The 13,520-nt window shown below is 41.2% G+C and overlaps 1 protein-coding gene across 4 annotated transcripts in view; it reads left to right on the top strand.

Moving 5' to 3' along the window:
* The window catches only part of vit (vitrin), a 61,147-nt gene extending 49,528 nt beyond the window's left edge, over positions 1-11,619 (top strand). For all 4 annotated transcript variants that reach the window (XM_062974455.1, XM_062974461.1, XM_008125593.3 and 1 more), the window contains exons 14-18: positions 2,437-2,584; positions 4,156-4,259; positions 5,818-6,044; positions 8,794-9,307; positions 10,265-11,619. In XM_062974455.1, coding sequence (XP_062830525.1) covers positions 2,437-2,584; positions 4,156-4,259; positions 5,818-6,044; positions 8,794-9,307; positions 10,265-10,443 — 1,172 coding nt within the window. In that variant the 3' untranslated portion in view covers positions 10,444-11,619. The remainder of the gene's footprint in view (positions 1-2,436; positions 2,585-4,155; positions 4,260-5,817; positions 6,045-8,793; positions 9,308-10,264) is intronic.
* Positions 11,620-13,520: the final 1,901 nt, after the last annotated feature.

Below are 13,520 nucleotides of genomic sequence, written 5' to 3'. Positions count from 1 at the left end.
GCTCCAAGTTTCAAGATGTTTTGTGACATCTCTAAATTCACAAAGTCCCATTTGCTAAAGGTTTGTCCCTTGATTTTCTATAACTTAGTTCCCTAAGTGGTTAAATCAGCTTTTGTTAAATGGTTGCAGATTTAGTCATCATGTGTGGATAGGATTTCAGGATTGCTTTTGCCTCCTATCACATTGACATAGGAAGCGCATCCAACTGCAACTACATGACATGTTTCCAAATAGAACAGAAATAGACAAAACATGAGGGCTATTCACATAGTGATTCCCACAAAAGCAATGCTAGATTCAGTATTCATTTCAAAAATGTTCTTTCATTCTTGATCCTTTTTCCATGTGCAAATACATACGTAAATATTGTGATATGGCCTAAGGGCTAATCAATAAAATTTACTACTCAGATACATAAATAGGTGTTGGTTTTAATCCAGCAATGTTTGGGCACAGACAGTGAGCTGACCTGTAAAGAATAGAGATCAGTTGCGACGGTAAACTGACCAACCTATTCAAGACAAATCAGTTCAGTTTTGATGTTAGTGCACATGTATCAAATTCACATTTTTGAAAACTAAATACAATCTGGAAGGCCTATGAACCATAATGTTTCTACTTTTCTCAAGCTTGTGGTGCATTTCATACCAAAAAAGCATACAGAAATGCATTTGTTTAAAAAAATATTTTACCAAATGGAAAAACCGGTTGAATTTTTTTTGTAGAAGTATTCAGGAAATATGTGCTCTTTTTAAAATCCATTAAAATGTGTGCATTCTGAAATATGCATTAAAGATACTAACGAGATCTTGTATTGTCCAGATTTTTTAAAAAAACAGTCAGATGAAATGAAATTTTTAGGCTGGAGAGAGGATAACTGAAGCTTGAAAGATGCATTACTTTCCACATCATATCAAGTGTGATGTGTATACATTTTATTCCTAATATATCTCACTAGATTTTTCTCACCAGTTCTCAATAAACCATTGCCTCTGTCCATCAGGTTTGTGTTCCCTTACACTTTTCCATCCAATCTTGCATTTACTGAAATGGTACTTGGGGGTTAAAACTTGCTCTCAGGTTGAAAAGCTAAACACACTGCAAACAGGGCCACTCATGTGTTTTGTAGAAGAACAGAGAAAATATTTTACTTGTTTGCTGGTATCCATGAAATCCACCTTTATTGGTATGTCTGCTTGGTTAGGACAGTTTCAAAGAGATTGTGGTAACCATAGTGGAAAGAAAAGAAAAAACATTAATTACCATTTAGATTTATACAAAGGCTAATTCCTTTCCCATTATATGAGTATTTTCTCAGAAGGTTACAGAAAAATATGGCACTAGTTAGAAGAATCTGTTTGGGGCTTAGCATAAATTAAAGAGGAAAAGTTGTTTTTGCATTGGGTGTTTGCCCAGAGTTCTGTGAGTCAAAATAGTGAATCAGTAAGATGTTATTTAAGAGATGATAATCAAGTTTGTAAAAAAAAACTCACACTGAAGAGACAGGCCAGAAAACCACAACGGGTTGTAATTCTCTATTTTGGCAAAATAGCAATCCTGCTTGCAGGGAATTTTCTCAACTGATAAAATAACATTTTAAAAATAACTCACTGCACAAATAAGAATTCAATATAATTAAAAGATACAGTAGGAAATAAGGAGTCAAGGGAGATTATTGAGAAGGTAAACCTGTATTCATGAAGCAGGCACCAAGGATATTACTTGCATATCACTACTGCTACTGTGCCCAAATATCCATGTACAATACAATCTTATGTCTACTCTGAAGTGAGTCCCAATGAGGTCAATTGGATTTTCTTCCAGATAATATGTATAGATAAAGGTAAAGGTTTCCCCTGACGTTCAATCATGTCTGACTCTGGGGGTTGGTGCTCATCTCCATTTCTAAGCCGAAGAGCCGGTGTTGTCTGTAGACACCTCCAAGGTCATGTGGCCAGCATGACTGCATGGAGCGCCATTACCTTCCTGCCGGAGTGGTACCTATTGATCTACTCACATTGGCATGTTTTCGAACTGCTAGGTTGGCAGAAGCTGGAGTTAACAGTGGCCGCTCACGCCGCTCCCGGGGTTTGAACCTGGGACTTTTCGGTCTGCAAGTTCAGCTGCTCAGTGCTTTAACACACTTCGCCACCGGGGCTCCTTAGATAATATGTATACATATTCCTAAACTGTGCCCTTCCTAATTGAGAAGGGCACAGTAGGTTCTAAGGGTTATTGCTTTCTCCGAGATGTTGCTGTCAATGGCAAGTGTTTTGTAAATCCTTGATAACGTCTAACAACAACTCAGTAAATGCTCTGATATTCACTTCTAAGATAAATATTGTAATTTCATGAAGGGAAGGCATGTATAACAACAACAACAACAACAACAACAGGTTCCAAAGTTCTAATTTTATTTTTATTTTATTTTTTCAGATTGCAAAGTGGATGTATGCTTCTTGATAGATGGGAGCTGGAGCATTGGCAAGCGTCGCTTTCAGATTCAAAAACATTTCCTCAAAGATGTAGCACAATCCCTGGATGTTGGTGTAGCCGGCCCTCTCATGGGCATCATTCAATATGGGTAAGAAAACTTATCGGCCCTTTCTCTGAATCTTAGTAATAGAGTTGCAAGGACCTCCCAGACACATTTCACACATATTTTGCAGCCCTAACAAAAATTGCATTATACAAACAGATACCTATAAAAGATAGCACTGTCTAACACTCACGTTGGTGCCTTAAATGCTAATCCTGGGTATATTTGGTGTGCAGGCTCCAATATTGGCACCAGTTTTCCTCTATCAGCTCTAGTTTTTGAGATACAGAACATATGGCACATACCTGTCTTCAGACTAGGACACGGAACAATGGCTTCAAACTACAGGAAAGGAGATTCCACCTGAACATCAGGAAGAACTTCCTTACAGTGAGGGCTGTTCGACAGTGGAACTCTCTCCCCCGGACTGTGGTGGAGGCTCCTTCTTTGGAGGCTTTTAAGCAAAGGCTGGGTGGCCATCTGTCGGGGGTGCTTTGAATGCGATTTCCTGCTTCTTAGCGGGGGGTTGGACTGGATGGCCCATGAGGTCTCTTCCAACTCTACTATTCTATGATTCTATGATTTGCTTGCCCATAGAAAATCATGATAACTATATCTAAGAAACTGGAACTGATAAAAGTCTACCCAATGCAATTTTCTGAATCACTTCCGAAATAATCCCAGGAACAAGCCTAACAACCAAGACACTAAGAAATTTTTGTTGTTGTTGGGCTGTGCATCAAAGCACATGTTAATATATTAATATCACAGTGTTCTTAATGTTATCATTGTGACATTAAGAGTGCAGTTTGCTGCATTATCTTTTAAATATGCTAAATTTTACTGTACAGATTTCTATTGTGTTAGACTAGTATATACACTTTTATTTTTTTATGTATTTTGCATTCCACTTTTTTGTGGCAATCTCACTGGACCCTGAATGGAAGGAAATCAATGCTGCAAGCTTTTGTTATAGGTCTCACTTGTGCTATTAATCCTCACAATGATGGCCTATGAGTACCTCTCCATATACACCTAACCATCCCTATGATAGAAAAAGAAAAATATGGAGCAGCCACAGAGGCTTCCCTACTGGGAGAGCAACAAGCGCATACCACCATAGACAATTGCAAACTGGAAGAAGATGGTATGGATTGTTGTTGTTGGCCTACAACTCCCAAAAATCCCAGCCAGTTTACCAGCTGTTAGGATTTCTGGGAGTTAAAAGGCCAAAATATCTGGGGACCCACAGGTTGAGAACCACTGATCTAGGTGAAGGTAGAAATGGATCGTGGTTTAGTGATATGTTTTTATTCATGGATCACCTGTTATTTAAAAGAAACATAGATGATATGAAACTACTAGGTGGAGTACTAAATGAATTTGTAATTAATCATGTTGCTGGTCCTTGATAAAATATCAGTTAACTGTGTAATGCCAAAAGTAAAACCATGGGCTTCCATCCCACAAACACGAGTAGGTCCTTAGACATTTCTGTGCACACAGAGGAATTGCCCATGTACATAATGGGAGTAAATGGTAACATTTTAAAGACAAATTATGTTTCAACTACTGTTATGTAAGAACACTGTTCTGTTTTCATTTTGAATATATAGTGATGATCCTTCTACTGAATTTAACTTGAAGACATATGCAAACTCAAAGGACCTGAAAAATGCCATTGAGAAAATACTTCAGAAAGGAGGACTCTCCAACGTTGGTATGTAGGTTATCCAACACATTCACAGTTAACCAGTTTACAAATGAGAAGACAGGGCCCACAGGAATGGCAGATATTTTATGATGTTTGGTCCAGTACCTTCTTCTACTCTGGAAGAAAATGTTCTTTGTCCAGAAAATTCAGATTTAATCTCTGAATGACATATCTCATTGAAATACTGAGTTTGTCCAATTTCATGATATAAGTACAGCAAAGTGTGTTGTGACAGTTAGCTATTAGAGTGGGATTACAAAAAGAAACTAAAATTGCTAAACCATCTGTCTATGTATCTTCCAGTTGCCTGTCAATTTATAGCATTTCCTAGGCAAGGACTACTCAGAGGTGGCTTGCCATTTCCCTCCTCTGACATTTATCCTACAGCATCTGGCATTTTTGGGGGGTTTCCTCATCCAAATAATAACCAGGCTTGAGTCTGTTGAGTTTCCAAGTTCCGGTGGGAGTTGTAATCTGCATTAAGGTTTTGTATACTGTATTGAATACAGAATGTTCAACTAGGAGTACATCTACACTGTAAAATGGATGTAGTTTGATACCCCTTTGAGTGCCATGGCTCAACGCTAAGGAATCATGGGAGTTGTAATTTGGAGTCTTTAGCCTTCTCTGCCAAAGAGTGCTTGAGCCTCAGCAAACTTCAACTCCCAGGATTCCCTAGCATTGAGGCATGTGTTTCAAAAGTGAGATAAAACTGCCTTTATTCTACAGTGTAGACGCAACCTAAACCTGTATTTTCTCTCATCTCTGATTTCATTGAATTCATTTGTTCAAAAGTAATACAGTAGAGTCTCACTTATCAAAGCCTCGCTTATCCAAGCCTCTGGATAATCCAAGCCATTTTTGTAGTCAATGTTTTCAATATATCATGATATTTTGGTGCTATATTTGTAAATACAGTAATTACAACATAACATTACTGCATATTGCACTACTTTTCTGTCAAATTTGTTGTATAACATGATGTTTTGGTGCTTAATTTGTAAAATCATAACCTATTTTCATGTTTAATAGGCTTTTCCTTAATCCCTCCTTATTATCCAAGATATTCACTTATCCAAGCTTCTGCTGGCCCGTTTAGCTTGGATAAGTGAGACTCTACTGTAGCTATTTTTTTTAAAAAATAATCGTGGACCTCTCTTGTCCACACAAAGTTGTCCCAGTGTGAGTTGATTAAAATGTGTGTTAAAAAGAAAGGAATCTCAATTCCATATGCACTGCCTTAGGGAGTGGATTCAGTGGTCTGTTGGGCCTCTTCCCACTTGATCAAACAGGAATTCAACCAATCACTCAATCCAGCAAAGCCACCCATGTAGTTTGTCAACTAGATGCACATGTGTATATAAGTAGATCTGAACTATCAACATTTTTAAAAGAAGCATTCTGAAATTGATTTTGTCACTGGCCATCATTACAGAGTCTCTGTCTTTATATGCAATTTTGTGCAAAAAAAAAAAACAACGTGAGCAGTTCTTTTAGGACCTAACTTTTTTCTGACTCACAGTGACAACACTTTTTGCCTTTCACTTTCTGTTTTCTCTTACAGGGAAAGCACTGTCCTTTGTGAACAAGAACTTCTTTGAGGATTCAAATGGAAATCGAGGCGCTGCCCCCAATGTTGCCATAGTCATGGTGGACGGATGGCCCACTGATAAGGTGGAAGAGGCCTCAAGGCTGGCAAGGGAATCTGGAATTAATATTTTCTTTGTCACCATTGAAGGACCAGATGAAAATGAAAAGCAGAATGTTGTTGAAGCAAACTTTGTGGATAAGGTAAAGAAGGTTGTGGTATGCCAGAAAAGAGATAGGATGTAGGCTCTAATGCAGTGGTTCTCAACCTGTGGCTCCCCAGGTGTTTTGGCCTACAACTCCCAGAAAACCCAGCCACTTTACTAGCTGTTAGGACCAAACATCTGGGGGCCCACAGGTTGAGAACCACTGCTGTAATGCAATAAGCCTCTTTATTTGGACAGGAAATTTGGGATTTGATCTTCTACGTATCTGATCAATACATAAATCTTGCTTAAATGAGAGCAAAATGGCTATCATTTTGTTCCCGTATGTTCAGCTAGAGTTTCTCTGTTTTCATATTGTCTCTTGCTACTTATTGAAACTGGTGAGTTTTATTAGTTCAAGTATTAGTCTATGTATGCTGAATGCCAAAAGATTTGCCCTTGCAAGAAACAGAAATTAAATGAGCAGCCACACTATTCCCATGCCCTAGAAAGAAAGGTCACGTTGGCATCAGTGCGAGCTTGAGAGGCCATTGTGAACTGTGCACAGTAATGAGGCTCCAATAAGGGCTGTAAGTGCAAAGGGTTAAACCCTTCTGATTGTGGTTGCTCCACCCCCGCTTCACTCTCAGCCCAGGTCTACATGGCCAAAATAATCTGGAATCATTTCATAGCAGCTACAGGGAGTCCACATGGTGTATGTGCTGAATTTGCAGCAGTTGTTATTCTGTGACAGAAGAACAGGATATTTACTCTGGAACTTCTTGAAAACTCCAGAGTAATCCCACAATGTCAGAGCACTGCAAATGGATTCACTTGCATCTCCTGAAGGTCTACTAGTAGATTGCTGGCTACAATGTATCTCAGGTGATGTTTTGTCAAGTGCCAAGCCACATGATTAGAAATGTAATGTTGCCAGCAAGCTTATGGTAGGGAGTTGCATGTTGGTGGCAGCAGCACCAAATGTGCCTTGACCCTGACCAGCCATGTGGCTCCAGGGATGCTCCCAGGGCTATATCAGAGCATATCCAAAACCACTTAAACTGTGTAGACCCTGTCATACTTTATCTCTCTTTCTTTCTCACACACAAACATACATTAATCTTAATGGAGTCCAAATCGGGGCTAAGGTCAACCACACAAGTGCTAAAAAGCAAAGTAATCAAAACTCCCTTGAAAAGTGTCACATTTCATTTGCCCTTGAATTTTTCAAGGAAGCAATATAGTTGAGGACTATGAGTGTTCAGAGAGTGAGCTAGTGAAGCCTGATAAATCAAGTACTTTGGAACCTAAATCAAGATGTGTGAAGTTAGATCATGTTTACAGAACACCGTGTGCCATTGCGTCTAGTTTTCCCTCAACAGACTTGAAAGGTCTGGATCCAGTTCATAAGCTATACAGTATAGATTGGATACCCATGACAGAATGCCTATTCACTGTGTGGGGTTAGTCTGGTATGCACCTCTTCCTGGAAGACTGGCAAATGAGCCCTCGATCAGGAAGCAAAGTGGACTTTGGGATCTGTCCTTCAAAAAACAAGTTTTTCTCCTGGACACTCCTTCCGATAATTTTGAGCACTTTCCGCTGTATCTTTGCCATGAAACACATTTCCTATGAGCTTCAAAGCTCCTTAATTCCTTAAAGCTGGGCAGCCTCCAGCCTGCATTTGACTGCTGATGGTCTTGATTTTATTTAAGTTTGAGCGGGACAGAGCCACAGTGAAGCTCTGTGCACTTGCCAGACTGGAAAAGTAGGACAGGGCAAGTCTAAGTTTGTACACAGTGACTTATGCTGACTGCTTCTTAGAGAGTGGAAAGAGCGGCAAGGAAGACAAGCATGTGTGTATGCAATGAATTCTTATCCTGGTTACATAAGAGATCCAGTTCAGATGCCAAGTCTGTAGTGTGGAAGTTCCTTTAGTAAAATATATAAATAAATACCATGGTAGGCCGCTAAACTATGCTTTAACTTAGCGTTGAAGCTGGAGAAAATTGCTGGAAGATGGTGCACCAGAAGGAAGAGGACAAGAACATTGCAAGGCATAACCTACGTTATATATTTAAATCAGGGGTGGAGGCCAGGCATTTCTCAGACTGAGGTCCAAATCCCAGTTCGGAAAGGGTCTTGGTGGTTACCTTCTAGCATTAAGTGGGGACCAAGATGCAGGAGAAGTCTAAAGCAAAGTGAAGGAGGTCAGATATAATTCTTACAGATTTGTACCTTGTTTCAGTAAGCAAAGCACAGCTCAATTTTGAGTCGGATCATTCAGTAGTAGATCCTGGTGTAAAAGTTCATGGGCTGCAATTTAGGCCTTTCCATACAAGAGCTCTCACATCATTCAACTTTCAACAAGCATGTATTGCTGGTTCAGTGCAATACAATGGCTTGTTACTCTGGCTTTTAAATTTTAATGTTTAATTTTTATTAGTCCCAATTTTAAGTCTTGTTTTAAAGTGTTTAATCATCAAAACATGACTTTTTTTAGTTGTTTGATGCCTAATTTGCTGTAATTTATCACTACTGTCTGATGTTGAGGTCTATTATTTCATTGTTCATGGTTTGTTTATTTGCTTTTTTGGTCACACTTTATGCCATTGAATGTTTGCTGCTGTATGTTGTGAACCACCCTGAGTCCCCATTGAGGAGATAGAGTGGGATAGAAATAATTTTTTTAATTTTTATTATTCTCATGGAAAGATATAGAGAAGTCTCAAGGTGAAAGCAGTGACTGTGACAGCTACATAAATTATGTTGTCAGTGATTGCGTTTTATGTGCATCTCTCTTTCAGGCTGTATGCAGAACCAATGGGTACTATTCTATCAATGTTCCCAGCTGGTTCAGTTTACACAAGGTAGTGCAGCCTCTAGTGAAACGGATCTGTGACTCTGATCACCTAGCATGCAGCAAGACCTGTTTAAATTCAGCAGACATTGGGTTTGTCATTGATGGATCCAGCAGTGTTGGCACAGGCAACTTCCGCACCGTCCTCCAGTTCGTAGCCAACATCAGCAAAGAATTTGAGATTTCTGACACAGACACTCGCATTGGAGCCGTGCAGTACACCTATGAACAGAGACTGGAATTTGGTTTTGAGAAACAAAGCACAAAGCAGGATGTCCTAAATGCCATCAAGAGAATAAACTACTGGAGTGGAGGAACCAGCACTGGAGCAGCCATTAACTATGCTTTTGAACAGCTATTCATCAAATCCAAACCCAATAAGAGGAAAATTATGATTCTGATTACAGATGGCAGGTCATATGATGATGTTCAAGGGCCTGCTACAGCAGCCCATCAAAATGGTAAGTCACTGTACTCTGTATACAGACCTGTTTTTACAAAAATCAATCTCAGCTTGTATAAGAATGAAGCTGTGGATGTGGAATATTGCACTTGCATTATACTATATTCTATAAAGAATGTACAGTAGTTGTATATTGGGTTTTAGATTCCCCATCCATGAATTTTGATATTCTGCCTCACACATTGACATAGGAAAATGAGTGATCAGTGTTGATTCAGGACAAAGATCTGGGACTAAATCCAAAGTTGCTTTCAACTAAATTAAACCCATTAAAATAAATGATCAGCATAGGTTCAGGAAAGCCAGATCTGGGACTAAATCCAGAGTTGCTTTCATAGGAAAACTGATTGATGTAAACGAGACTTGTGTGTAGTCATGAGTTACAGCAGACCCACTTCAAATAACATTGGATCTAGTCTTTGGGAAATGATTGCTTTGTTGTGATCTGGATAACTCTTGAAGTGGAACACATCTTTCCATGTGATATACCACTGTATCATTGGCCTATATCAGTGGTTCTCAAACCCTAGGTTTTTTGGCCTACAACTCCCAGAAATCCAGCCAGTTTACCAGCTGGTAGGATTTCTGGGAGCTGAAGGCCAAAACATCTGGGGACACCAGGTTGAGAACCACTGGCCTAAATAATGTCAAGTTGAGAGTATTAGTTATCTGTGTTGCACCTGAACTTTCTTCAAACCTTCTCTCATTCTTCTTTCATCCTTCTCTGTGGCATAGGCACTATTGTAATGAGATTTATTTATTCGGGTTTCTTACCACATCCAGACTGTAAAATTAATGGGGGGGGGGGGGGAATCAGTCCATACTGCTTTGTTTTAAATAAATATTGATTATCTGTTGCTTTGAGATGTTTTGGTATATCAAGCATTCATTCTTAGGCAACATCACTTTGAAATCAAGCAAGATATCAATTTTGCCCTCATCTTTCTTATTTCAGGAGTCATAACTTATTCTGTTGGAATTGCATGGGCTGCCCAGGATGAATTAGAAGCCATTGCAACTGACCCGGATAAAGAGCACTCATTCTTTGTGGATGAATTTGACAGCCTGTACAGATTTGTTCCTAGAATCATCCAGAATATCTGCACAGAGTTTAATTCACAGCCACGAAACTGATCAGCTCAACACTTTTCATTAAATGGTCCATCCATTGAAGAATATTCCACAAGAGATATGAGATAAAATGTTAAGCAAGCAATGCCAGGCTAGAGATGGAAAGGCATTTCCAGCCAAGAGACCGTTTCAGCTCTGGTTTCCATGCATGCCAGCAATGTGTGTAGAACAATGAATATATTATTCTATCTGCTACTTACAAAACTGATTTGACAGCAAGACAGCTACAATTCTTGGTTAGATTCAATGGACTCATTCCCCCAATTTGAAATTAACATCCACATAGAACAGGTGAATTAAAGCTGTAAGACCGTAACCCAGATGCACTTTGATTGTAATCCAAATCCTAACATTTGTTGGGAAATGTTCCCTTACAACTCCAGCATGTGGAATAAGTGACTGGCCTACCAGTACTGTAGTACCCTTTACTGCCAGCCTTTAATTAAAGTTGCTGGTGAGGAAGGGGGGGCACAGATTTCAAAAGACAGGATCACTGAAAAATGGGACGTGGGTGTTGGTAAAAAAAAAGAGAGCAGAAATGACACTGCAGTGCAGCATTCAAAGCAGCATACATTTCCTGTTTTGGACAGCCACATGAACAGGCTTCTTAAACATTTCCACTTGTAACCCTTTTCAGCTCGATAAATTTTTATGTGACATCAGATATACAGGTATATAAAATAAGTATAAAAACAACATTTACTGCTAACAAACCAGCATTTACTAGTTATTTAGTTAGAAAATGTGCAACTTCAGAACTCTCAGGTGGATATAATCCAAACCAAATTATTATAATTTTGTTATCAGTAACCTAGAACATCAGCTCAGCACTACTATCTGCATCACTTCTTCAGGGTCCCCTCCTGAAACCATTAGTTCAGGCCTAAGTATCTGTGACAAATCATTTCCAGCAAAGACAGGTGAATGTTTGCCACTTTTTGCCTGGAAACCATCCTGAGTCCCCCTGGGAAGATAGGACGGGTTACAAATAAAGTTTATTATTATTATTCAGCTGAATACCTTAATGTCTGCACAGAAAACATGATTTTGTAGATCCCTACCCCATTTACATATATACGGTATATATAAAAAGGAAGCAAATCATCTTTTCTAACTGCTATTTTTTTAAAAACCTTTTTATAATTGCTGTATATTTTGAAATAAAAGTTACAAAAGTTATTACATCTTTGTTTTGAACCTACTTCTCAAAACAAAATTAATGTCCATGAAGCTTTGGATGTATCCAGACGAAGACTTTTGTCATGGAACCAAGTCCCAGGGCTGGAGTCATAACATAAATAACCCTGAAAGCACCTGGCGGGAGAAGATAGAATGAGCCTGGGAACTCAGGGTTGAAAGTATAAACAATTATAATTGGTATAGTGTGTGGGAATAGTAGAAATGTGATACAAAGGGTGGGGTTTGATGATGATATTTGCGTGTGGTGTTACGTTGCATCAGAGGTGATAAAAATGAGTGTATGTAAACATTAGGTCATTCTCGACTTTTCCAAAGTCATGTATTCTTCAATAAAGATTGGATTTGAGAGCAGCTATCTCTGATCTGCGTTCAGACTGGTCCTTTGAAGTGAGCCTGACATTTAAGTCGAGAATCCCGTTCTCACCCTCCTGCGAATTCGCAGTGAAGTGATAATGAGTGGAGAAGGAGATCAAAGCCCTAATGGAGCAGAGAGGCCTTTGCCAGGGGCCCGGCCGTTGGGGGAAGAGACGCTGCAAGCCATAGCTTCCTCTACGGGGTACCCCAAGCCGAACGGCGTGACCCAGAGGATTCCCAGAGGAGGAAGAGGCGTTTCGGCGGCGGCAGAAACCAGTTGGGGATCTGGAGGAAGCATGCCGGAGACCGTGGCCCTGCGGTTATCAATCCTGGAAACGAATTTATCCAGGCTGTCGGAAACCGTGGGGAGGTTGGTGCCACTATTGGAAGAGAATCTCCAGAAGGAGCCCACCCGATATGGCGCCGAGACAGAGCCACGTAAGGAAGAAGATTGGAGCCAGAGGGGCCAGCGCGCCTCAACGCAGAGCCCCGTGGCGGCGAGGAGCGACGGGGATGAAGAATACTGGCAGGAACTGGAGTTCCGAGACAGAATGGCGCGTGAAGTGGAGCGCCAGCAAGCTCTGGGAACTCTGAGGCCGCCAACTCCAACAGAACTTCCAACCCAACTTCCAACCCCTCGAATGGGCGTCGGGGTGGAAAGACCACTGAGGCCAGGGATCGGGTCCAGTGGATTAGCGGACGAAGGCGGAGAGGAGCCGGAGATCCAGGAAGAGGAGGAGGATGTGCCGTACGACGAGGGAAGGCGAGGTGCGGGGGCTACAGCGAGGCCCGCATTCGGATGGGTAGAAGGGCCGACAGCAGCGGCAGAATTTCGGGAGCCGCGCAGAACGACCGCCGGAGTGGGGCGCGGCGTGTTCAAAGGGGCCGTCCAAGGAAACCCGATGCAACCCTTCCCCATGCCTCCCAGACAGCAGCAACGGGCCGCAGAATGGATGCAAAGGAGGGAAGATCTTAAACTGGAATACGGAGGGGAATCATCTGAACTGAACTTTTTCCTCATTAGCGTCAGAGGATATATAGAAGACAATGCACACACATTCCCCTCCGAAGCAAGCATGGTTCGGGCCATCGGCAACACACTAAAGAGAGGAGCGGCCAGCTGGTATGTGCAACTACATGCCAGACGCGACCCGTGCCTGAGGTCAGTGCCCCGCTTTCTCGCCGCACTGGAAAACCGGTTCAGAGACCGGCTAGAGCAATTGAGGGCTCGAGACCAGCTTAAAGGAATAAAGCAGAGGGACAAAACGGTGCCCGAGTACGCAGAGGAATTCCTCCATCTCGCGGAAAAGGTACCAGAGTGGTCTGAAGTGACCAAAGTGGAGATATTCAAAGAGGGACTACGCCCCGAGGTTTTTAGTTGGGCGGCGCATAGAGACGACCCAGAAACACTCCAGGGCTGGATACAACTAGCGGGGCGCGTCGAATCCACCCTGGCCCAGGTGAAGCGTTTCAGGGGCGGCGGCCAGCAAAGACCGGCGGCGAGAGGTCGAGGAGAAACGAGGAAG

Source organism: Anolis carolinensis, chromosome 1 (assembly GCF_035594765.1).
Source record: "Anolis carolinensis isolate JA03-04 chromosome 1, rAnoCar3.1.pri, whole genome shotgun sequence".
NCBI classification, from domain to species: Eukaryota; Metazoa; Chordata; class Lepidosauria; order Squamata; family Dactyloidae; genus Anolis; species Anolis carolinensis.
This window is presented reverse-complemented; position numbering and strand designations above follow the sequence as displayed.